Source organism: Scyliorhinus canicula, chromosome 1 (assembly GCF_902713615.1).
Source record: "Scyliorhinus canicula chromosome 1, sScyCan1.1, whole genome shotgun sequence".
Lineage (NCBI taxonomy): Eukaryota > Metazoa > Chordata > Chondrichthyes > Carcharhiniformes > Scyliorhinidae > Scyliorhinus > Scyliorhinus canicula.
Window position 1 is genome coordinate 174,357,163 of NC_052146.1, and position 27,355 is coordinate 174,384,517.

Consider the following 27,355-nt stretch of genomic DNA (forward strand, 5'->3'; position numbering starts at 1 on the left):
CTATTTTGTATTCTCATGTATTTTCTTGAATTTTGTTCAATTCCCTTTTCTGTTGAAATGATCTGTTGAGCTGCTTGCAGAAAAATACTTTTCACTGTACCTCGGTACACGTGACAATAAACCAATCCAATCCAATCCATTAGACTGGGAGAAGTACGGGGAGCATAGATGCCAGGCAGGTAGGGAAGGCTCCGGGACCGGCGGACCTCTGTACAAAATTTGCGGCAGCACTGGCCCCGTATCAACGGGAGATGTTCGCAGACCCGCTGGTGAGGGGCTGCCTGCCGTCTGCACTCGCACAAGCTTCAATCCTGCCAATACCCAAGAAAGACAAAGACCCAACAGAATGCAGGTCCTACAGAACCATTTCGCTGCTAAACATGGATGTGAAAATAGTGGCCAAGAGACAGGAGGACTGCTGACCAGAGGTGGTAGCAGAACACCATACGGGCTTTGTCACGGGCAGATAGATAACATCCAACATCAGGCGTCTGCTGAACGTGATCATGACCCCATCTGGGGAGAGAACACCTGAAATCTACATACAGAATATTCTCCAGTTTCCCCATTATCCACAGCACATATTTCTTTTTCAAACAACTCCAGTAAGTTTCACAAAACCATGTTGACTCTGCCTAATTACCTTGACTTATCTATCAAATGTCTTTAATAATAGCTTGTCAGGGCAGCACGGTGGCCTATTGGTTAGCACTGCTGCCTCACGGCGCTGAGGTCCCAGGTTCGATCCCGGCTCTGGGTCACTGTCCGTGTGGAGTTTGCACATTCTCCCCGTGTCTGCGTGGGTTTCGCCCCCACAACCCAAAGATGTGCAGGATAGGTAGATTGGCCACACTAAATTGCCCCTTAATTGGAAAAAATAATTGGGTAATCTAAATTTTAAAAAATAAATAAATAAATAAAAATAATAGCTTGTCGTACCAGTCTCCCCGAACAGGCGCCGGAATGTGGCGACTAGGGGCTTTTCACAGCAACTTCCTTTGAAGCCTACATGTGACAATAAGCGATTTTCATTTCATTTTTTCCATTTGTAACATTTTCCCCATGATAGATGTTAAGCTAACTGACCTGTATTTCCTCATTTTGTCTCCCTCCCATTTTGAATAACAGTTCCATTTGCTTTTTTCTAATCTAATGTGACCTTCCCCCAATCTAGGGAGATTTGGAAAAATAAGGCAATGCATCAATTATCTCTCCAGTGTTAGGATACTGGATCAGACCCTAATTTAAAATGGGATTTAGGATGGGAATAGAGGGCTACGGACCCAGGAAGTGTAGAACATTTTAGTTTAGATGGGCAGCACGGTCGGCACAGGCTTGGAGGGCCGAAGGGCCTGTTCCTGTGCTGTACTTTTCTTTGTTCTTTTAAAGTTAGGATACCAGACTAGAAACCTAAAACTGAGAGGAAAGGATACTTCACCCCAGGAGTGATGACTCTGACCAATAGGTATCTTGTGTGTTAAAACAAACTTCAATTTAAACACAGAATTAACCACATTAATATCAAAAAAAAGAATTAAAATTAACAGTTAAACAATTCTTAAATAAAAGCTTCAACACACTATCTACACCTGCCATTCTATTATATATTCCAACAAAGCATCCCAATACAGTTCATAATTACAGTTTTCAATCAGGATTTACTTGCTGTTCTCTGTGCAGAGCCTTTGGAGAGAGAACCTTTCAGAAACAACCTGAAAATCCTTGCGTCTTGTCAGACTAGAATCCCATGGCCACCCGCTGCTCAACGTAAAATCTTCTGGCAGACTGCAAAACTAGACTATACTCCCATTACTTACATCATCCACATCCCACTAAGTTGTCCCATAACCTGCTTATCAAGGACAACACCACTCCTATAAATTATCTATGCCCCAGGGAACCTCCTTTCTATAAAAAAAATCCATCAGACATCTATATGGAAATAGGTAAATGGTTAAGAGCAATGATTACCTTGCTTTTACGACATCTTAAATCACAGCTTCACTGCAAGTATGTATTTTAAATCAGGGTTTTTAATAACATTACTGCCACAAATATAAAGTACAATATATAACAATTTCCTACATTAATCACATTAGCCAATTCTTTGACGGCCCTAGGATGAAGTCCATCAGGACCCAGGTATAGAGTTTTTCGAGGAGGTGACAAAGATGGTTGATGCAGGCAGGGCAGTGGATGTTGTCTGTATGGACTTCAGTAAGGCCTTTGACAAGGTCCCTCATGGCAGACTGGTACAAAAGGTGAAGTCATATGGGATCAGAGGTGAGCTGGCAAGATGGATGCAGAACTGGCTAGGTCATAAAAGGCAGAGAGTAGCAATGGAAGGGTGCTTTTATAATTGGAGGGCTGTGACTAGTGGTGTTCCACAGGGATCAGTGCTGGGACCTTTGTTGTTCGTAGTATAAATGATTTGGAGGAAAATGTAACTGGTATGATTAGTAAGTTTGCAGACGACAAAGGTTGGTGGAATTGCGGATAGTGATGAGGACTGTCAGAGGATACAGCAGGATTTAGATAGTTTGGAGAATTGGGTGGAGAGATGGCAGATGGAGTGTAATCCGGACAAATGTGAGGTAATACATTTTGGAAGGTCTAATACAGGTAGGGAATATACATTGTACGGTAGAACCTTCAAGAGTATTGACAGTCAGAGAGATCTAGGTGTACAGGTCCACAAGTCACTGAAAGGGGCAACACAGGTGGAGAAGGGAGTCAAGAAGGCATACATCATGCTTTCCTTCATTGGCCGGGCAAAAATTGGCAAGTCATGTTGCAGCTGTATAGAACCTTAGTTAGGCCACACTTGGGGTATAGTGTTCAATTCTGGTCGCCACACAACCAGAAGAATGTGGAGGCTTTAGAGAGGGTGCAGAAGAGATTTACCAGGATGTTGTCTAGTATGGAGGGCATTAGCTATGAGTCGAGGTTGAATAAACTTGGTTTGTTCTTACTGGAACGACGGAGGGTGAGGGGCGACCTGATAGAGGTCTACAAAATTATGAGGGGCATAGACAGAGTGATAGTCAGAGACTTTTTCCCAGGGTAGAGGGGTCAATTACTAGGAGGCATAGGTTTAAGGTGCGAGGGGCAAGGTTTAGAGGAGATGTACGAGGCAAGTTTTTTTTACACAGATGGTAGTGGGTGCCTGGAACTTGCTGCCGGAGGTGGTGGTGAAAGCAGGGATGATCGTGACATTTAAGGGGCATCTTGACAAATACACGAATAGGATGGGAATAGAGGGATACGGACTCCGGAAGTGTAGAAGAGTTTAGTTTAGACAGGCAGCATGGTCAGCGCAGGCTTGGAGGGCCGATGGGTCTGTTCCTGTGCTGTACATTTCTTTATTCTTTTTTCTTTGTATTTGGCAGCCGGCTTCTCCAACAATTTACTACTTTTCCTGAGTTATACAGTCAGAGGGTCATACAGCACAGAAACAGACCATTCAGCCCACCTTGCCTGTGCCAACCATCAAATACCAATCTATACTAATCCCATTTACCAGTCCATAGCCAACTATGCCGTGGCAATTTAAGTGCTTGCCCAGTTCCTTTCTCCCTTCCAATTCCTGATTTATAGCTGCTTCTGGGATATTACTTGAATCCTCAATAGTGAAGACTGATGCAAAATACCTGTTCAAATATCTGCCACCTCCTTGTTTTCCATTATGAATTCTCCAGACTCACTTTCTACAGGACCAATGCTCACTTTCGTTTAAAATATTTTTATTGAATGAATACATAATAAAATAAAATAAACCATCCCTTCAAACAAAACAGCAACCCCCCAACAGCTGATGGCGACGAGCTCTTTAAAAAACAGACACTGAAAGGCCACCATCCCAATGCTCACTTTGTTAACGAGTTTCTTTTTTGAATATTTATAGGAACTCTTACTATCAGTTTTAGATTTCTGGCTAGCTTTCCGTCGTACTTATTTTTTCGCCCCATCCTTTGCTGTTCTTTACATTCTGCCCAATCTTCTGACCTATTGACTCTTAACTAGTCAATCAGCCAAACTGGCTATGATGTTTCCTTAAGAACAGCAAATATACATCAAAAGTTTCATTAACTAATATTTGTAGAGGACATGATAGGCGCCACATAGATGCACAATCACAGCATCGAGGATTTTTTTGATCTTCCTTCATGGGATATGGTTGTCACTGGTTAGGCCAGCATTTATTGCCCATCTCTAATTACCCTCGAGAAGGTGGTGGTGAGCTACCTTCTTGAACCGCTGAATCTACATGATGCAGGTACACCCAGTGCTGTTATTGAGGGAGTTCCAGATTTTGGCCCACAGACAATGAAGGAACGCCAATATCATTCCACGTCAGGATGGTGTGTGACTTGGAGGGAAACTTGCAAGTGGTGGCGTTACCATGCATCTGATGCCCTTGTCCTTCTAGATAGTAGTGGCCATGGGTTTGGGTGGTGTCTGAGGAGCTTTGCTGAGTTCCAGCAGTGCACCTTGCCAATTGTACACACTGCTACCACTGTGCATCAGTGGTGGAGAGTGATGTTTGTGTGCAGGGTGCCAATCAAGCAGCCTGCTTTGTCCTGCATGGTGTTGAGCTTTTTGAATGCTGTTTAGAGCTGCACTAATCCAGACCAGCAGAGGGTATTCTATCTGATTTGTGCCCTGTAAATGCTGGACAGCTTGTGGGGAATCAGGAGGCAACTTGCTCACCGCAGGATTCCGAGGCTCTGACCTGCTCTTGTAGCCATGGTATTTATATGGCTGGTCCAGTTCAGTTTCTGGTTCATGGGAACCCGCGGGATATTGATAGGCGAGGGATTCAGTGATAGTAACGCCATTGAATGAGGATTGGATTGGTTTATTGTCATGTGTACGGAAGTACAGTGAAAAGTATTGTTCGGCGTGCAGCTCAGACAGATCATTCCGTAAATGAAAAGAAAAAACATAATAGGGCACACATAAAATACATAACTTAAATATCTAGACACAGGCATCGGGTGAAGCTTACAGGAGTGTAGTACTACTCAGTAGAGAAGATGTGTGAAGAGATTAGATCAGTCCATAAGTCTATCAGTCCATGAGAGGGTCATTTAGGAGTCTGGTAACAGTGCAGAAGAAGCTGTTTATGCGTGTTCTCAGACTTTGGATCTCCTGCTCGATGGAAGAAGTTGGAAGAGTGAGTAAATGCTGCCCGCTTTCCCAAGGCAGCGGGAGGTGTAGATGGAGTCAATGGATGAGAGGAGTGTTCGTGTGATAGACTGGGCTGTGCTCACGACTCATTAGTTTCTTCCGGTCTTGGACCGAGCAGTTGCCATACCAGGCTGTGATGCAGCCAGATAGGATGCTCTCTATGGTGCACCTGGAAAAGTTGGCAAGAGTCAATGTGGACATGTCGAATTTCCTCAGTTTTCTGAGGAAGTATAGGCGCAGTTGTGCTTTCTTGGTGGTCGTGTAGACGTGGGTGGACCAGGACAGATTTTTGGTGATGTGCACACCTAGGAATTTGAAGTTGTGAACCATCTCCACCTCGACAAGGAGCAATTGGAGATGATCATCGGCTGGCACTTGTCAGCCCAATCCTAGATATTGTCCAGGTCTTGCGGCCTTGGACTGCGTCAATATCTGTGGAGTCGTGAAGAGTGTTGAATATTGTGTACACAGCAAACATCAGCTGTTTAGCTCACTGGGCTAATCGCTGGCTTTGAAGGCAGACCAAGGCAAGCTGGCAGCATGGTTCGATTCCCGTAACAGCCTCCCCGAACAGGCGCCGGAATGTGGCGACTAGGGACTTTTCACAGTAACTTCATTTGAAGCCTACTCGTGACAATAAGCGATTTTCATTTCATTTTTCAACATCACGGAACGTCCCTATTTTGGACCTCCAACCACCATGGGCATCTTACTTTGTGGTTCGGTGTGACTCCAACCAGCAGAGTTTTCCCCAGATTCTCAGGCTCCTTGAAGTCAGACTCTCTCAAATGATACCTTGATGTCAAGGGCAGTTACTCTCACCTCATCTCTGGAATTCAGCTCTTTTTTCCCTGTTTGATCTAAGGCTTTAATGAGGTCAGGTGCTGAGTGTCCCTGGTGGAACCCAAACTGAGTGCCAGTGAGCAAGATGTTGCTAAGCAAGTGCTGGTTGACAGCACTGTTGATGACCCCTTCCTATCACCTTACTGATGATTGAGAGTCAACAGTGTGGGGTGGTAATTAGCAAGGTTGTACTTGTCCTGCTTTTTGTGTACAGGATATACCTGGGCAATTTTCCACATTGCTGGGTAGATGCCAGTGTTGTAGCTATATTGGAACAGTTTATCTAAGAGCGCTAAAGTTCTGGAGTACATGTTTTACTGCTGGAATATTGTTAGGGCCCATAGCCTTTGCAGTACCCAGTGCTTTCAGTGAATCAAATTGATTAAAGACTGCCAGTCGTGATGCTGAGGACCTCCGAAGGAGGTGGCCAAAATGGATCATCCACTTGGCACTTCCAGCTGAAGATTGTCACAAATGCTTCAACCTTATCTTTTGCATTGAATTGCTGGGCTCTCTCATTATTGAGGATGGGGGCATTTGTGGAACCTCCTCCTCCAGTGGTATTTAACTATCCACCACCAATGACTGTGCATGTGGCAGCACTGCAGAGATTCAATCTGGTCTGTTGGTTGTGGGATCCCTTAGCTCAGTCTATCACATGTTGCTAACACTGTTTGACATGCAAGTAGTCATCTGCTGCAGCTTCACCAGATTGACACCTCATTTTTCAGTTAAGCCTGGTGATGCTCCTGGCATGCTCTCCTGCTCTCTTCAATGGACCGGGGTTGATCCCCTGGCTTGATGGGAATGGTAGAGTGGGGGATATGCTAGGCCATGAGATGACAGATTGTGGTTGTATACTATTCTGTTGCTCCTGCTGATGGTCCGTAGTGCCTCATGGAAGCCCAGTCATGAGTTGCTAGATTGGTTTGAAATGCTATCCAGTTATAGTGGGCAACACGATAGCATTGTGGATAGCACAATCGCTTCACAGCTCCAGGGTCCCAGGTTCGATTCCGGCTTGGGCCACTGTCTGTGCGGAGTCTGCTCATCCTCCCAGTGTGTGCGTGGGTTTCCTCCGGGTGCTCCGGTTTCCTCCCACAGTCCAAAGATGTGCAAGTTAGGTGGATTGGACATGATAAATTGCCCTTTAGTGTCCAAAATTGCCCTTAGTGTTGGGTGGGGTTACGGGGTTATGGGGATAGCGTGGAGGTGTTAACCTTGGGTAGGGTGCTCTTTCCAGGAGCCGGTGCAGACTCGATGGGCCGAATGGCCTCCTTCTGCACTGTAAATTCTATGATATACACGGATGGTAGTGCCACACAACATGATGGAGGGCTTCCTCAATGTGAAGACAGGATTTTGTCTCCATACGGACTGTGCGGTGACCACTCCTACTTATACTGTTATGGACAGATGCATCTGCGGCAAGTAGAGTGGTGAGGGCGAGGTCAAGTTTTTTTTCCCCTCACAACTGCCACAGACACAGTCTAGCAGCTATGTCCGTTCGGACTTGGCCAGCTCTGTCAGTAGTATTGCTACTGAGCTACTATTAGTGATGGACATTGAAGTCTCCCACCCAGAGTACATTCTGATTCTTGCCACCTTCAGTGCTTCCTCGAAATGATGTTGAACATGGACGAACTGATTAGTCAGCTGGGGGATGGGGGTGAGGTACCCGATAACAGTGATTGGCTTCTCTTGCAAGGGAAATGGATCCTTCCTTTCTATTGTACCTAGACTTCCATAATTTTATCCACTTTGAATAAATCTCAGGTTCCTCTGCTCCAGCCTAGACAGTTGTTCCCCACAGTTTAATTTTTTTCAGACTTGTCGGCATTCTCAACATTTGTTATTTTTGACAAAACCAGTAAGACATTTAAAGAAATCCTATTTTAACACAAAGTTAATATTCTTCTTCAAATTGTCCCAAAATACTTTACTGTTTTCAGAAGAAACATTTACACTCCAGCAAATAGCCTGAAGAATCTAAAAAGAGCTAATTTTCTTACCTTTGGTTCTTCCGTTCCCATTTCTCCACTATCGATATTCAGATTGGTTTCACTGTGAAGTGAAATTGTGCGGTTACACTAAGCTTAAAATAAGAATGAGCTTTTAAAAAAATACAACCAACACCAATTTACAATATTTTTGTATCTGTTGGTAGAGGATGTTTTTGACACAAAATACAGAACAATGTGCAGCCTGGGCATTTAGCTTGGCTTTAGTGTGGCTGAATGCACTGCATTTTATCGGAAAATGTATGATTGAGGTTAGGAATGAGGGGGTGGGAGTGGGTAGCAAGGGAGACTGGTGGGTTATGGCTTCATAATGAGGATGTCAATGTTCCTTGGCTAGCTTGAACAGCAGCTACTGCTGCATTTTCCACCCTTCCATTAAGATGTTAAACTATTAATGGAGCCTTTCTCATACCACAATTACCTGAAATGTCAGACAACTGGAAGAGCAGTTATTTTGAAATCATAACAAAGACAGCAGTGTGGTTTTATTGACTGTTACAAAACAAACAGAATGCTGAGCTCCATAACAAAACAACTACTACAGACAGGACTGTCATGTTAAAAAGGTCCAATTAAGCTTGAACTTCCTCATTTTAAATCATGGTTTCATTCTCCATGGATTAGATTCTCCTAATCCATGCTCTGAGAATCAAAAGCTCTTCGTACCAGGAACATTTTCTCGCCATTGCGAAATAGGGAATAAAAGGAATATTGGAAGAAAAACACAAATTCCTTCTGGAAGTCCTGCACTTTGTTAAACTTCAAATAAAATGCAAGCAACAGCTTAAGCAGCTTTGTGCCACTCAGGCTACTTAATGTTAAATTGCAATCCCTGTCTTTACCACATGAAAACACTAACAAACTAGAATCTTGGAGTGGGTTGAGAATATGAATGATAGGAAAATTAACTGGTTGATGTCTTCACAGCTAAAATGGTGGGACACAGGTTCAGACCATCACTCCTTAGCCTGGAACTTTCCAGTCTTGGCTAGGCCGTCATGTGCCAAATACAAGAGAAGAGCTTCCCTAGAAGGAAGCAGGAATAAGTTTGCAGGTACACTAGTGCGAGACCATCCCAAAGGCCTATCCAAACTCTCAGCCAGAGAATCGTGCACTGGAAATGAAACAGAGTGAGGGGAAGAACACATTTACAGTAGGTTCTGATCAACTGATACCACATATTTCAAAAGCCATCTGAAATGATGAAACATGGTGATCCTGCACACTGTTAATGATTTAAACAACCACAATGCGTGGTTGATTAAATCGCTTTCTCAATAGGGAGGAACTAAATTCCAAACTAAAACATGTTAAATATAAATATTTTTTAAAAAATACCTCACTATTTGGATTTAGTTCACATTGTATTTATCTATTACTTTCTCTGCTGATCTGTCTGCTAAACAATTGAAAAATACCATAATTCCTTTTTAATCCCTGCACTGATGGAATCTCAGTTGTCTGTTTGTAGTGCAATAGTGTTGGATTTATTTTAGTTCTATTTGATCAGTAATAAATGTATAACATTGAAAAATTATAGATATTTATCCCTCTAATCCAATTTAAAGGCAACACACACACATTCTACAGGGGGTTCCTCCGGGTGCTCTGGTTTCCTCCCACAGTTCAAAGATTAGGTGGATTGGCCATGATCAGTGGCCACGATCAACATGCAGGGTTATGGGGATAGGTGCATGGGAGTGGGCCTCGGCAGAGTGTTGTTTCAGAGGGTCAATGCAGACTCGATGGGCCAAATGGCCTCCTTCTGCACTGTAAGGATTCCATGGATACTATGAACAATCTATAGCATCTGAAATGTAATGAAACCTCCTATGGTGCTTCACATAATAAAACAAAGTATGACAGGTATTAGGTCAGATGACAAAATGCTTGGTCAAAGGGAAGATTTTAAGGAACGTCTTAAAGGAGGAAAGCGATACAGAGACGGAGAGGTTTAGGGAGGGGATTCAAGAACTGAGGGCCAAGGCTATTGAAGACATAGCCACCAATATTAGAGCAATTAAAATTGGTACAAGGCCAGAATTAGAAGAGCATAGATATCTCACAGCATTTTGGGCAGAGCAAGATTATAAAATGGGAAAGGCAAGGCCATGGCAGGGCGTGAATATAAGGATGAGAATTTTAAAGTCAAGATATTGTTTTACTGGGATCAAATTAGATCAGCAAGCACGTGGATGATAGGGTTGGCCAAGCGTGAAGTACAGAACATGAAAGAAGAAAAATGGGGGCAAGTTTGTACTTTTTGTATTGATTTTCATCTGCCACCCACACTTGGCTCATTATTTGTGAAATGGAAAAAAATTACTGGTGAAGTTTCTTTTTAATAAATTTTGAATACCCCATTTTTCTTCCCCCGTTAGGGGCAATCTAGTGTGGCCAATCCACCTACCCTGCACATCTTTTTAGGTTGTGGGGGTCAGACCCACGCAGACATGGGGAGAAAGTGGGGCCAGGATCAAACCTGGGTCCTCATCCCCATGAGGCAGCAGTGCTAACTACTGCACCACCGTGCTGCCCCAATTACTGGTGAAGTTAAGAGAGATTCAGGCTTAGCACTTGACAGATTCCTATTCTGAAGACACGTCAATAAAATAAACAGAATGCCGAGTTCCATAGCAAAATAACTGGGCACCTAAGTCAGGAGATATCAGAATCGTACAAGACTGTCAGACCACACCTTGAGTAGGGATCAACCAAGACCAGGGAGACAGAGATAATTCAATGAGGTTTGCTTCTAAGGTTCTGACTGAATTTTGAAAAAATGTTGAAGAAGCCTGTGGGTTTCGCCCCCACAACCCAAAAATGTGCAGAGTAGGTGGATTGGCCACACTAAATTGCCCCTTAATTGGAAAAAATAATTGGGTAATCTAAATTTTTAAAAAAAAGAAGCCTGTGCTTTTTAGACTTCAAACGAGACAACTAAGATGACACCACCAAAAGTAACTGATAGGGTTAGGGTTATAGGAAAGGTGCATGTGGAACTGGACTTTAAATTAAATTATGACAGAAAATCAAAGGGGGATAAAATTAGGAGGGGTAAAGCCAAAATTGGAACAAACTAATCTAAATTCTTCACAAAAGAAATGATCGACGAGTGCAACAAACTTCTGGGAACAATAATGGAGACCAAAAAACGTGGAATAATTTCTTAGCTGGACTTAATATAATGGTGAACTGTGGATTATTTCTGGATAAATAAAACAAGATGAGAAAAATAGCTTTCCTCCTCTCTAATTACAGTATTGTTATTTTCTCAAAATTGATTTCACTCCATCAGTTATTCTAGAAGCAGTACACTGTGTCCCGATTAAAATTTTAAATTAGAATAAATGATAGTATGTCAAGGCAGATTATCATAATACATTTGATTGTGTGCCTCCATTATGCTACAAATTGTTGTTGATGCAGCAAAATATTACATGACATTGAAATTGCACACGTGAAACAGGCAATGCAACCCAACCAGTCAGTGATTAACCTTCACACAGGCAAATAGTCTGATTCCCAAAATGTCTGCACTCCTTTGACTCCTTTTTTCAACCACTCTATCCAACCTGCTTGCAAATGTTGATGTGGCCTCGGCTTCAACCACTAAGTCTGATTGATGGATAGCCTCACAACCATTTGTATAAAGCTCCTTCTGCTCGGTGTTCTAAACTATTAACTTTTTGTACAAGAAAGCGTTATTGTACTTGAGGTGTTGCTTTCAAGCTTTGTGAACTTAGTCTCCAAATATTACAACTTTATTATTTTTAACCAAGATGTACCACATCAATCTGGGTAAGTGTGAGGTGATGCACTTGGGCAGGACAAACAAAGCAAAGGAATACATGATAAATGACAGGGTCCTGGGAAGCACTGAGGATCAGAGGGAACTTGGTGTTGTGTACACCGGTACACCGGTACCTTAAGGTAGCAGGACAGGTGGATAATGGTTAAGAAGGCATATGGTATACTTGCCTTTATTGGCTGATGTATAAAGTTTAAGAGCATAGAGGTTATGCTGGAAATGTATAAAACATTGGTTAGGCCACAACTGGAGATTGCGTGCAGTTCTGGAATCCACATAATTGGAGGGATGTGATAGCTGGAAAGGGTACAGAGGATGTTGCCTGGGCTGAAGAGTGTTAGTTATGAAAAGAGATTGGATAGACTGGAGTTATTTTTCTTGGAGCAGAGGAGATCGAGAGGTGGACATGATTGAGATGTATAAAATTGAGGCGTAGTTAGAGTAGACAGGAAGAACTTTTCCCCTTGGTGGAGGGATCAATGACCAGGGGGCATAGACTTAAGATAAGTGGCTGGACGTTTAGAGAGGATGTGAGGAAAAATCTTTTCACCCAGAGGGCAGTGGAAGTTTAGAACTCACTGCCTGAAAGGGCAGTGGAGGCTGAGACCCTCATAAGAAGTATTTAGATGTGCATCTGCAATGCCAAGGCATTCGTAGCTATGAGCCAAGTGCTGGAAAACAGGATTAAAATTCTTAAGTAGTTGGTTTTTGACCAGTGCAGACTCAATGGGCCAAAGGGCCTTTTCTGTGCTGTAGACCTCTTATGACTCTATGACAACTACAAACTTTGAATTTCATCTCCCATATTTTTAGCTGTTTGCAGTTTCCTTTATATCTTCATCATGTGCCTCAAAAGCCACAACTCTGCAGCCTCAATTCTTTTCTGTATTGCTTCCCACCACTCGCTTTCCTATGTCAAAATTGGTGTAATACAGCACTCCGACGATTCTCAGCTTTGTTTTCATGGCTATTTTTTTCTTTATATTTTTTATAAATTTAGAGTACCCAATTTATTTTTTCCAATAAAGGGGCAATTTAGTGTGGCCAATCCACCTACCCTGCACATCTTTGGGTTGTGGGGAAAAAGCACACGCAAACACAAGGATAACACGCAAACTCTACACGGACAGTGACCCAGAGCCGGGATCAAACCTGGAACCTCGGCGCCGTGAGGCAGCAGTGCTAACCACTTTGCCACCTTGCTGCTAGTTTTGATCAGGTAGGTGAAACAGGTAAAGAAATTTGGTCACATCGAAAGTATGTTAACATCGGACAGAATGTTGAACCAAGGAGTAAGACAAAGAATTTGAATGGCTAAACATGCATTTTAAAAAATGAAGAGATTATGATCAACTGAAAATTAGATCAACTAACAGTCAACTGAAGAAAATACCTTCCACCAAAAAGTGGGACTGGTGTCCAAGTTTGCAGATAATTGGAGACATAGTTCGAAAGAGCAAAGGAAATTGCAAATGGATATCGATGAAGGAGTGGACCAACTAAAAAAGTGGCAATGAAATTAGAATTCAGTAAATATGATGTTGCACACCTTGGTTAAAAACAATAAAAGTATGAATAAAGGATTAGGTTCTCAAAGCATTGAAAGCAACACCTAAAAAGCTAGTTTAGAACAGTGAGCAGCGTATTTACACAAATGGTTGTGAGACTATGGAGCAGCCCGAAATGGTGGTTGAGGCAGAGGCCACACCAACATTCGCAAGTCGATTGGATAGGGTTGTTTAAACAAAAAAGCAAATTCCAATCAATATGTTCAGTAACCATTTGAATTTGCCCAACAAGGCAAATTGAAGCTGACCATGCAGAAAGGGCAGGAATAGCACCAAATAATCTGTGCAATCATTAGTGACACGGTAGCATAGTGGTTAGCACTGTTGCTTCAGAGCTCCAGGATCCCAGGTTCGATTCCCAGCTTGGGTCACTGCCTGTGTGGAGTCTGCACGTTCTCCCCATGTGTGCATGGGTTTCCTCCGGGTGCTCCGGTTTCCTCCCACAGTCCAAAGATGTGCAGGTTAGGTGGATTGGACATTCTAAATTGCCCTTAGTATCCAAAAAGTTTAGACTCGGTTAGGGGGATAAAGGGGATAGGGTGGAGGTGTGGGGCTTAAGTAGGGCGCTCGTTCCAAGGGCCAGTGCAGACTCGATGGGCTGAATGGCCTCCTTCTGCACTGTAAATTCTATGATTCTATTTACACTTACGGAACAATATATTTGATTAAAATTGAAATTGATGGAGTGGGATAGGCATAAGTAGAAACCAAATTGAAAACCCAAAATATCTCGTCTTTGTGAGCATTCAACTTTCAGTGGAGACATTAAAAAACCTGACAAAATGTGAAAAATTAGCCCTGCTTTCATGCAAAATTAAACATTAGCCATAGACCATTTGTTAATAACTTGAACTATCGCCTTACTCTTTTTCTGTATTCGCAGGACAGTTCTCTTCCTCTGTCTCTTCACATCCCCATTTGTTTTTAAAGCTGCGATCACTTTGAACTGACGATCTATCCAAAGCTGCAACAAAACCAGAAATAGTTCATACAGATGACAGGCAACCAACCACTTCCTTTAACTTCAACATAGTAGATTAGGTAGGAAACACCATTCCACTGCATCATAAAACCCAGTCTGGAATTGCACAGCTCGGTGAAGGTGTTTTTCCTCAGTTACAGCTTGTGAAATCTTCTGTAATAATACTAATAATATTTATTAGCGTCACAAGTAGGCTTACATGAACACTGCAATGAAGTTACTCTGAAAATCCCCTCACACTACAGCGCCTGTTCAGGTACACAGAGGGAGAATTCAGAATGTCTAATTCACCTAACAGCATGTCTTTCAGGGCTTGTGGGAGGAAACCAGAGCACCCGGAAGAAACCCACGCAGACACGTGGGCAATGACCCAAGCCGGGAATTGAACCCGGGTCCCTTGCACTGTGAAGCAACAGTGCTACCCACTGTGCTACAACGCCGCCCCAGTATTACATCCTGCATCAACCCCACAACTTTGAGCATCGCTGAAACCTAGCTCAACCATAGCAACTCTGCTGCCCTGTTCCCTTCCTCCAGGCACTTCTGATCAATCCACACCTAAATTTAGCCTTCACAGCTTCTAGATCCTCGTGTTCAAATTCAACCTATATATAAACACCCAAACCTGATCCCCAAGACCTTGCTACCATGAAAAGTGTTGGCATTGGAAATCACAATCAACAGGCCATCACCAATCATTGCATCTCATTCACAATCTACCAATTCTTCTCCCTGCCACGATGCGGACAGCTTCAAACAACTCAACAGTAGCCTTGCTCCGACCCTGTCCCCTTCAGTTCTGCTATTTCCCCATACAACACCAATCTTTGAAACCTTAAAATGAAGAACCACGGGCTTGAATGTGCAGAACATTGGAACACCATTCTCTGCACCCACTTCCCCCGCCCACCAGCAATTCGAGCTTGATCACCTCAAACATTATTCCTCCTACTCAATGATCAATCATGGAATCTTACAGCACAGGAGGAGGCCATTCAGCAGCTCATGTCTTTCTAAGCGCTTCTATCGAATTCAGTCCCACATCCAAGTTCCTTTGCCAAACCCTGTAAATTAATTCACTCTAAGTACATACTCAATTGCTCTTTGAAAATCCCTATGCTTCCTCCAGCCTTACATGTAGCACATTGCAGATGTTAACCATCCTTTGTGTGAAGACATTTTTTCTGATGTCCCCTCCATTTATTTTGTAAACTCCCTTAACTCCATGACCTTCAGTTACCAATCTATTTGAAAAACAAAATAATTCCTTTTGTAGTTCCATCCAAACTCCGCAAATTTTGAACCTTTCTGGATCTCCCCTTAATCTTCGCCATACTAAGGGAACAATCCAGGAGGTTACGAAATAAGATAAGATCCCATGGTGTTAAGGGCAAAGTACTGGCATGGGTAGAGGAGTGGCTGACCGGCAGAAGGCAAAGAGTGGGAATAAAGGGTTATTTTCAGGATGGCAGCCGGTGAATAGTGGTGTGCCTCAGAGGTCAACGTTGGAACCACAACTATTCACAATATACATTAACAATGTGGAAGAAGAAACTGAGGGCATTGTTGCTAAATTTGCAGATGTAGGGATACAGGTAGTATTGAGGAAGCGGAGAGGCTGTAGAAGGACTTGGACAGGCTAGGAGAGCGGACAAAGAAGAAGTGGCAGGTAGAATTCAATGTGGAAAGGTGTGAGGTTATGCGCTTTGGTACGAAGAATAGAGACCAAGGCTATTTTCTAAATGGGGAAAGGCTTTAGAAATCAGAAGCACAAAGAGACTTAAGAGTCCTAGTTCTCTAAAGGTTAACATGCAGGTTCAGTTGGCAGTTGGGAAGGCAAATGCAATGTTAGCATTCATTTTGAGAGAGCGAGAATAAAAGGGCACGGATGTACTGCTGAGGCTGTATGAATGGTTTGTCATGAGGAACGGTTGAAGAATCTGGGTCTGTACTCTATGGAATTTAGAAGGATGAGGAGATCTTCCTGAAACTTACAGGATACTGAGAAACCGAGATAAAGTGGACGTGGAGAAGATGTTTCCATTAGTAGGAGAAACTAGAACCCAAGGGCACAGGCTCAGACTAAAGGGGCGATCTTTTAAAACAGAGATTAGGAGGAATTTCTTCAGCCTGTTCTGGGCCAGGGGTTAGAAAACCCCAAAGGGTATCATGGAGTTCACCTGACCCACAACTTTTAATAGATTTTGGTTATGAGGAGCACAAGGGTCCACTCTTCAGGTGTTACGCAACAGAGACCGTAAGTATTTTTAAAACTAAACAATGTGTATTCTATGAACCCTGTAAACATTTTATAAATACACAGTAAACATCTTATCAACCACCAACACACAACCCCAGATACAGTACTCTATAGGTAACCTTTAATACCTTTCCCAGCAACAGCCATAAGTTAAACCCTTTTTACAAAGTCAGCAGGATTAAATTCTCTACAGAAACAAGTATTACTTTGAAATCATCAAGTGATCTGGAGACAATCTTTAGAGATATACAGCTTCTTGTTTAAATGCAGCTCTCCAACTGAAAACGAAACCAAAAACAGCCACAAAGCAGCTTTTCAGCTCAAACAAAAGTAAAAAGACAGCAAGCCAGCCCAGCTCCACCCACACACTGACATCACTGCAGCAATTTGATAAACACCCATTTCTTAAAGGTACATCCACCTGACAAGCCAAAGGATGGTGAATCTATCGAACTTCTTGCAGCAGATGGTTGTGGAGGCCAAGGTACTGAGTATCTTTAAGACAGAGATAGATAGGTTCTTGATTAATACATGAGATCAGGGGTTATGGGGAGAAGGCAGGTGAATGGGAATGAGAAATATATCAACCATGATTGAATGGCGGAGCAGACCCGATGGGCCAAAAGGCCTACTTCTGCTCCAATATCTTATGGTCTAATCCTCATTTCTACAACCTCCCCATTTGACTGCGGCCCCTCATTCTGATCATAATTCTGCTACACCTCCTTTGGAATCTCTCCAAGGCCTTGAGATCCAGTTTGTTTAAATTTGGAAATACTGCAGCGGAGGTCCAACCAGAAATTTTCAAGGTTCAGCATGACTTCTTTGATTTTGTATCAATATACTTATCTGTAAAGCTAGGTAGTCTATATGTCTTCTTAACCAATCTCATTCACAAGCTGCCCAATACCATTCAGAATACGATGCCTCTCTATTTGTTCATCCCAAAGTACATGACTTCACACTTGCCAATATTTAATTTCATTTGCCTTGCATCTGTCCATTTCACCAGTTTGTCTTTGTCCTCTTAAAGCCTACTACTATCCTCCTCACCATTTACATATTGCCAGATTTGTTATCATCCACAAACATTGAAATTAAATTCCCTTTACCAAAATCCAGACTGTTTATATTTAAGAAAAGGAAGTCCTATTATTGATCCCCAGGAGACCCCTCTGCGGATTTCTCTTTAGTCAGAAGAAATATATCTGCTCATCAATAGTCTGCTACCTTTACATAGGAGCCAATAATGTACTCAAGTTTGATTTTCTTTCCCAATTTCCCAATTTAGTGTGGCCAATCCACCTACCCTGCACATCTTTGGGTTGTGGAGGTGAGACCCATACAGACACGAGGAAAATGTGCAAATTCCACACGGGCAGTGACCCGGGGCCATGATTGAACCTGGGTCCTCAGCGCCATGTGTCAACAGTGTTAACCACAGCACCACCGTGCTGCCTTATGTGCTCTTAAGTTACCACTGCTCTTTAATTCCATGTGCTTCTATTTCCCGAATCCGGCTATTAAGTGACACCTTACGAAATTCCTTTTGCATGTCCCAATGTACAAAACAGCTACAGGTCTTTTGTTATTGCAGTATGATTGTGGAACAGTGGGTCGGTAAGCTCAGTTGGCTAAACGGTTGTTTTGTGATGCAGCGAGAGTTCAATTCCTGCACTGGATGAAGTTACCATGAAGGCCCGCTTTCTCAGCCTTGTCCATCGCCTGAGGTGTGGTGACCCTCAAATTAAGCCACCACCAGTCAGCTCTCTCTCAAAGGGGAGAGCAATCGATGGACTCTGGGACAATGGTAGCTGTCCAGTAACATAGTACAGAGGAGGAGTAGGCCATTTGACCACCATTTAATTGGATCATGACTGATCTTCTATTCAACACCATCTTCCTACACTATCCCCGTATCCCTTAATGTCATTGGTATCCAGAAATGTATCAACCTCTGCTTTAAAAATACTCAATCTCCTGGAGTAGAGGAGTTCGAAGATTCACCACCCTCAGTGAAGAAAGTCCTCCTCATCTTGGTTCTAAATGGCTTCCCTCGCTTCCCGAGACTGTATCCCTAGTTACAGATCCAGAGGAAACATCTTTCCTGCATTTACCTTGTCAAGTCCTGTAAGAATTTTGTACACTTCAATGAAATTACCTCTCAGTATTTTAAACTCTCGAGAATACAGGCCCAGCCTCCTCAATATTCCCACATAGGACAGCCCTTCATCCCAGGGATTAATCTGGTGAAGTCTCATTGTGCTCCCTCTTGTGGCCAGCATATCTTTCCTTGGGTAAGGAGATCAAAACTGCACACAATACTCCAAGTGGGCTCACCAAAGCTCTATACACCGTCCTTATTCCTGTGCAGGCAGTCCTTGGACTTAGAGCATAATTGGTTCCTGGAAACTATTTTGTAAGTCGAAACATAAATTGGAACAGAGTTTCCCAAATGCATAATGTTAAAAATGGGTGATCAATTTGCGAATGCATGTTAATGCCTAGCCCTTCAGGTTTTTTGTGTATCTACTTGACAGTCTCAGGTGGTGGTAAGCCACTTGTCCAAAGCTATTTATCAGCCAACAAGTCACTGTAGGAGATTAAACCACATGGATACACTAGGAGATGAGTCTAGCATGCTGCTGGCTTATGCTGCTGTGCTCTAATGCTCTCAGTGCAAGTGTCTGTCTAAACCAGGCACACAAAACCAAAATAGGTAGCATCGCCTCTCCCACTCCATTGCTCCATGTCTATCTATCATCCTCTCTGTCTCCATAACTCTGTAGTAATGGCCACATCTTCACCAGAAAATGTGAAGGTTTCTCTGCTTCCACAGGCTCATTTGGGGTCAGCAACCCAAAAATATAAAAGATGGAGAGTGCAGAACGTTATAACATCGAAACCGGCATTGTAAAGCAAAGCAGGGGCGCAAATCTATAAATGTCATCAGTGCCGTTCTTGTAACTCGAATGTCGTAAAGTCGAGGACTACCTGTACTCAAATTCCCTTTCAATAACGCTAACATTCTTCCCGTGTCTGCGTGGGTTTCACCCCCACAACCCAAAGATGTGCAGGTTAGGTAGATTGGCCATGCTAAATTGGCCATGTTAAATTGCCCCTTAATTGAAAAAAAAATTGGGTATTCTAAATTTACAAACAAAAAAATAACACTAACATACTTTGCTTTCTAAATTGCTTATTCACCTGCATGTTTGTTTTCAGTGACTTATGAACAAGAACGCCCAGGTCCCTTTGGAAATCAGTACTTCCTAATCTCGCCCCATTTAAGAAATACATTGCATTTCTGTTTTGCCTACCTAAATGGATAACGTCATGTTTTGCCACATTATATTCATTTGCCATGTTCTTGCCCATTCACTTAGTCTGTCTAAATCTTCTTGAAGACTCTTTGCTCTTACTCACAACTCTCACTTCCATCAAGTTTTATATCATTCACAAACTTGGAAATATTACAGTTGATTCCCTCATCCAAATCATCAATCTAGATTATAAATGGCTTGAGCTCCAAGCACTGATCCTTGCACTATCCCACTAGTCACATACTGACCAGACGAGAATGATCAGTTCATCCCTTCATTGTTTTCAGTCCATTAACCAATTCTCAATCCATGCCACCATACCTCCACAATCTCATCTGTTCTAATTTTGTTTATTACCCTCTGTGTGGAACAAAACAAAGAACAGAGAACAAAGTAATACAGCACAGGAACAGGCCCTTAGGCCCTCCAAGCACATGCCGACCATGCTGCCCGTCGAAACTAAAATCTTCTACACTTCCTGGGTCTGTATCCCTCTATTCCCATTCTATTCATGTATTTGTCAAGACGGCCCTTAAACGTCACTATCGTCCCTGCTTCCACCACCTCCTCCGGCAGCAAGTTCCAGGCATCCACTACCCTCTGTGTAAAAAATTTGCCTTGTACATCTCCTCTCGGTGGATTGGAAATTAGCAAAGGTGACACCACTGTTTAAAAAAGGAGGTAGGCAGAGAGTGGGTAATTATAGGCCAGTGAGCTTAACTTCTGTAGTAGGAAAGATGCTGGAATCTATCATCAAGGAAGAAATAGCGAGGCATCTGGATAGAAATTGTCCCATTGGGCAGACGCAGCATGGGTTCATAAAGGGCAGGTCGTGCATAACTAAAAAATTTTGAGGACATTACCAGTGCAGTAGATAACGGGGAGCCAATAGATGTGGTATATCTGGATTTCCAGAAAGCCTTTGACAAGGTGCCACACAAAAGGTTGCTGCATAAGATAAAGATGCATGGCATTAAGGGTAAAGTAGTAGCATGGATAGAGGATTGGTTAATTAATAGTAAGCAAAGAGTGGGGATTAATGGGTGTTTCTCTGGTTGGCAATCAGTAGCTAGTGGTGTCCCTCAGGGATCCGTGTTGGGCCCACAATTGTTCACAATTTATATAGATGATTTGGAGTTGGGGACCAAGGGCAGTGTGTCCAAGTTTGCAGATGACAATAAGATGAGTGGTAAAGCGAAAAGTGCAGAGGATACTGGAAGTCTGCAGAGGGATTTGGATAGGTTACGTGAATGGGTTAGGGTCTGGCAGATGGAATACAATGTTGACAAATGTGTGGTTATCCATTTTGGTAGGCGTAACAGCAAACTGGATTATTATTTAAATGATAAAATATTAAAGCATGCTGCTGTGCCGAGAGACCTGGGTGTGCTAGTGTATGAGTCGCAGAAAGTTGGTTTACAGGTGCAACAGGTGATTAAGAAGGCGAATGGAATTTTGTCCTTCATTGCTAGAGGGATGGAGTTTAAGACTAAGGAGGTTATGCTGCAATTGTATAAGGTGTTAGTGAGGCCACACCTGGAGTACTGTGTTCAGTTTTGGTCTCCTTACTTGAGAAAGGACGTACTGGCACTGGAGAGGGTGCAGAGGAAATACACTAGGTTAATCCCAGAGCTGAAGGGTTTGGATTACGAGGCAAGGTCGAGTAGACTGGGACTGTACTCGTTGGAATTTAGACGGATGAGGGAGTATCGTATAGAAACATATAAAATTATGAAGGGAATAGATAGGATAGATGTGGGCAGGTTGTTTCCACTGGCGGATGAAAGCAGAACTAGGGGGCATAGCCTCAAAATAAATCAAGTAGATTTAGGACTGAGTTTAGGAAAAACATTTTCACCCAAAGGGTTGTGAATCTATGGAATTCCATGCCCAGTGAAGCAGTTGAGGCTCTTTCATTAAATGTTTTTAAAGGTAAAGATAGAAAGTTTTTTGAAGAATAAAGGGATTAAGGGTTATGGCGTTCGGGCCGGAAAGTGGACCCGAGTCCACAAAAGATCAGCCATGATCTCATTGAATGGTGGAGCAGGCTCGAGGGGCCAAATGGCCTACTCCTGCTCCTAGTTCTTATGTTCTTATATTCTAAACCTTGCCCCTCGCACCTTAACGTATGCCCCCTAGTAATTGACCCCTCTACCCTGGGGAAAAGCCTCTATCCTCTCTGTCTATGCCCCTCATAATTTTGTAGACCTCTATCAGGTCGCCCCTCAAGCTCTGTCGTTCCAGTGGGAACAAACTGAGTTTATTCAACCGCTCCTCATAGCTAATGCCATCCATACCAGGCAACATCCTGGTAAATCTCTTCTGCACCCTCTCTAAAGCCTCCACATTCATCTGGTAGTGTGGCGACCAGAATTGAACACTATACTCAAGTGTGGCCTAACTAAGGTTCTATACAGCTGCGACATGACATGAATTCTTATACTCAATGCCCCGGCCAATTAAGGCAAGCATGCCGTATGCCTTCTTGACTACCTTCTCCACCTGTGCTGCCCATTTCAGTGACCTGTGGACCTGTATACCTAGATCTCTCTGACTTTCAATACATTTGGAGGGTTCTAACATTCACTGTATATTCCCTACTTGCATTCGATCTTCCAAAATGCATTACCTCACATTTGTCCGGATTAAACACCATCTGAAATGAAATGAAAATCGCTTATTGTCACGAGTAGGCTTCGATGAAGTTCCTGTGAAAAGCCCCTAGTCGCCACATTCCGGCGCCTGTCCGGGGAGGCTGGTGCGGGAATCGAACCGTGCTGCTGGCCTGCTTGGTCTGCTTTATAAACCAGCGATTTAGCCTCGTGAGCTAAACCAGCCCCTTTAAATCTGCCATCTCTCCGCCCAACTCTCCAAACGATCTAAATCCTCCTGTATCCTCTGAAAGTCCTCATCGCTATCCGCAATTCCACCTAACTTCGTGTCGTCTGCAAATTTACTAATCAGACCAGTTATATTTTCCTCCAAATCATTTATATATACTACGAACAGCAAAGGTCCCAGCACTGATTCCTGCGGCCTCCAATTAGAAAAGCACCCTTCCATTGCTACTCTCTGCCTTCTATGGCCTAACCAGTTCTGTATCCACCTTGCCAGCTTACCCCTGATCCCGTGTGACTTCACCTTTTGTACCAGTCTACCATGAGGGACCTTGTCAAAGGCCTTACTGAAGTCCATATAGACAACAGCCACTGCCCTACCTGCATCAATCACCTTTGTGACCTCTTCGAAAAACTCTCTCAAGTTAGTGAGACATAACCTCCCCTTCACAAAACCATGCTGCCTCTCACTAATACGTCCATTTGCTTCCAAATGGGAGTAGATCCTGTCTCAAAAGAATTCTCTCCAGTAATTTCCCTACCACTGACGTAAAGCTTACCGGCCTGTAGTTCCCAGGATTATCCTTGCTACCCTTCTTAAACAAAGGAACAACATTGGCTATTCTCCAGTCCCCCGGGACATCACCTGAAGACAGCGAGGATCCAAAGATTTCTGTCAAGGCCTCAGCAATTTCCTCTCTAGCCTCCTTCAGTATTCTGGGGTAGATCCCATCCGGCCCTGGGGACTTATCTACCTTAATATTTTCAAGACGCTCAACACCTCATCTTTTTGGATCTCAATGTGACCCAGACTATCTACACACCCTTCTCCAGACTCAACATCCACCAATTCCTTCTCTTTGGTGAATATTGATGCAACGTATTCATTTAGTACCTTGCCCATTTCCTCTGGCTCCACACACAGATTTCCTCACCTGTCCTTCAGTGGGCCAACCCTTTCCCTGGCAACCGTCTTGCGTTTTATGTACGTGTAAAAAGCCTTTGGGATTTTCCTTACTCCTATTTGCCAATGATTTTTTGTGACCTCTTCCAGCCCTCCTGACTCCTTGCTTAAATTCCTTCCTACTTTCCTTATATTCCACACAGGCTTTGTCTGTTCCCAGCCTTCTAGCCTTGACAAATGCCTCCTTTACATTTTGATGAGGTCTACAATATCTCTCGTTATCCAAGGTTCCCGAAATTTGCCTTAATTATCCTTCTTCCGCACAGGAACATGCCGGTCCTGAATTCCTTTGAACTGACATTTGAAAGCCTCCCACATGTCAGATGTTGATTGACCCTCAAACATCCTCCCCCAATCTAGGTTCTTCAGTTCCCACCTAATGTTGTTATAATTAGCCTTCCCCCAATTTAGCACATTCACCCGAGGACCAACTCTTTTACCCTTGTCCACCAGCACTTTAAAAATTACTGAATTGTGGTCAATGTTCCCGAAATGCTCCCCTACTGAAACTTCTACCGCCTGGCCGGGCTCATCTCCCAATACCAGGTCCAGTACAGTCCCTTACCCAGTTGGACTGTCTACATATTGTTTTCAGAAGCCCTCCTGGATGCTCCTCACAAACTCTGCCCCATCCAGGCCCCTAGCACTAAGTGAGTCCCAGTCAATATTGGGGAAGTTGAAGTCTCCCATCACAACACCCCTGTTGTTTTTACTCCTTTCCAAAATCTGTCTACCTATCTGCTCCTCTATCTCCCGCTGGCTGTTGGGAGGCCTGTAGTAAACCCCCGACATTGTGACTGCACCCTTCTTATTCCTGATCTCTACCGATATAGCCTCGCTGCCCTCTGAGGTGTCCTCCCATAGTACAGCTGTGATATTCTCCCCAACCAGTAGCAAAACTCCGCCACCCCTTGTACCTCCCCCTCTATCCCGCCTGAAACATCTAAATCCTGGAACGTTTAGCTGCCAATCCTGTCCTTCCATCAACCAGGTCTCTGTAATGGCAACAACATCATAGTTCCAAGTACTAATCCAAGCTCTAAGTTCATCTGCCTTCCCCGTAATACTTCTTGTATTAAAACATATGCATTTCAGGCCACCAGTCCCGCTGTTTTCAGCAACATGTCCCTGTCTGCTCTTCCTCAGAGCCATACTGGCCCTATTCCCTAGTTCTCCCTCAATGCTTTCATCTTTTACCTATTGCTCCGGTACCCACCTCCCTGCCATACTAGTTTAAACCTTCCCATGTGACACTAGCAAACCTCGTGGCCAGGATATTTATGCCTCTCCAGTTTAGATGCAACCCATCCTTCTTATACAGGTCACACCTGCCCCGGAAGAGCTCCCAGTGGTCCAGATAACGGAAACCCTCCCTCCTACATCAGCTGTTTAGCCACGTGTTTAGCTGCTCTATCTTCCTACTTCTAGCCTCACTGGCACGTGGCACAGGGAATAATCCCGAGATTACAACCCTAGAGGCCCTGTTTTTTAATTTTCTGCCTAACTCCCCCAACTCCTGCTGCAGGACCTCATGCCCCTTCCTGCCTATGTCGTTAGTACCAATATGTACAACGACCTCTGCCTTCCCTCTTCAGGATGACCGCTACCCGTTCTGAGACATCCTGGACTCTGGCACCAGGGAGGCAACATACCATCCTGGAGTATCTTTCACGTCCACAGAAGCGCCTATCTGTGCCCCGACTATAGAGAGTCCCATACGACTATTGCTCTTCTGCACTTTGACCCTCCCTGCTGAACATCAGAGCTAGCCGTGGTGCCACTGCTCTGGCTGCTGCCGTTTTCCCCTGATTGGATACTGTCGGGGGGGGGGGGGGGGGGGGGGGGGGGGGGGATAGCCTAAGGGGAAAGCCTGTTCGAGAGAGGGACAACCACAGGGGATTCCTGCACTGACTGCCTGCCCCTTCTGGTGGTCACCCATTTCTCTGCCTGCACCTTGGGTGTGACCACATTTATATAACTGTTATCTATGACGCTTTCTGCCATCTGCAGGCTCCTAAGTGCATCCAACTGCTGCTCTAACTGAACCATGCGGTCTGTGAGGAGCTCCAGTTGGGTGCACTTTCTGCAGATGAAGCCATCTGGGACGCTGGAAGCCTCCCGGACCTGCCACATCACACAGTCAGAGCACTGCACCCCTCTAATTGGCATTGTATCGATTAATTAGTAAATTTAAAATTTTTTTTAAATGTTTTTTAAGTTATTGTTAACTATATATTTTCTAACACTAGATTTCTACTATAAATGTGAACGCTAAATACAGTACTCTCCGATCTCTGGCTTAGATACCCCTCTAAATTATGATGTGGAGATGCCGGCGTTGGACTGGGGTGAGCACAGTAAGAAGTCTTACAACACCAGGTTAAAGTCTAACATGTTTGTTTCAAACACTAGTTTGAAATGTGCTCTGAAAGCTAGTGTTTGAAACAATCATGTTGGACTTTAACCTGGTGTTGCAAGACTTCTTACTGTCCTCTAAATTATAATTAAGTAATTATGTTTAATACTTCTTAATTTTTTAATTTAGTGTCGATTTCCAACCAGCCAATCAAGTCACAGCTTTACTGTGATGTCACTTCAGTTTCCCACCCCCGCCACATAATTTGAAAAGGTAATAAAAATGAATAAAAATCACTTATGTTCTCAGATGCTTTCTGGTTCTCTCCCTGCAGATTAAAAGTTACAGGCCAGAAGAAAGAGAGAGAACAAAACCGTAGCGAAAAAGCACCTTCTCCCACTCGGCACCGAAATACCTCTCTGCACCAAATTACCAAGTTCCAAATTCCCACTCTGGATGTGTCTCACTCCAGCTGTGTCTCCTTCACTTGCGCAAAGCTTACCAAAAGCCTTCTGAAAACCCAAATACACCACATCCACTGGTTCTCCCATAGTTAGCCTGCTGGTAACATTCTCAACAAACTTCAACCGGTTTCCATTTCATAAATCCATACCGACTCTGCCCAATCTCACAATTATTTTCTTTGTGCCCAGTTATCACATCTTTTATAATAGATGCTTGTATTTGATGTCCTACTACTGATGCCAGGCTAACAGGTCTGTTGTTCCCTGTTGTCTGCTTCCTCCCTTTCTCAAACAGCGGGGTTACATGTTTTACCTTCCAATCTTCAGGATTCCAGATTCTATTGAATTTTGAGAGATGGTCACCAATGCATCCAAAAGAGTGCCACTCAGCACTCTGGGATGGAAGTCATCAGATCCCGGAGATTTTACTGCTTTCAGTCCCACTAATTTCTCCAGCACTACTTTTTACTATTATTAATTTCTTCAGATCCTCAATCTCACTAGCCCCTTGGCTCCCTAATATTTCAGAGAACTTTTTATTCTATTTTATATATCTTCCTCCGTGAAGGCAGACACATTGAAACATTTTAGTTTCTCTGCTATTTCTATATCACACATTGTAAATTCTCCATTCTCGACCTGTAATAGTCCAATATGTGTCCTTACTAACTTTATCCTTTTTGAATACCTATAGAAGCTTTTACAGTAGCCTTACCATTCTGCCACCATCTCCTCC

General features: G+C 43.4%; 1 protein-coding gene across 1 annotated transcript in view; it reads right to left on the reverse strand.

Moving 5' to 3' along the window:
- Positions 1–27,355, reverse strand: part of senp6a (SUMO specific peptidase 6a) — a 204,740-nt gene that overhangs the window by 145,172 nt on the left and 32,213 nt on the right. Inside the window, 2 exon segments of the mRNA XM_038790658.1 lie at positions 8,046–8,097; positions 14,298–14,397. Coding sequence (XP_038646586.1) covers positions 8,046–8,097; positions 14,298–14,397 — 152 coding nt within the window.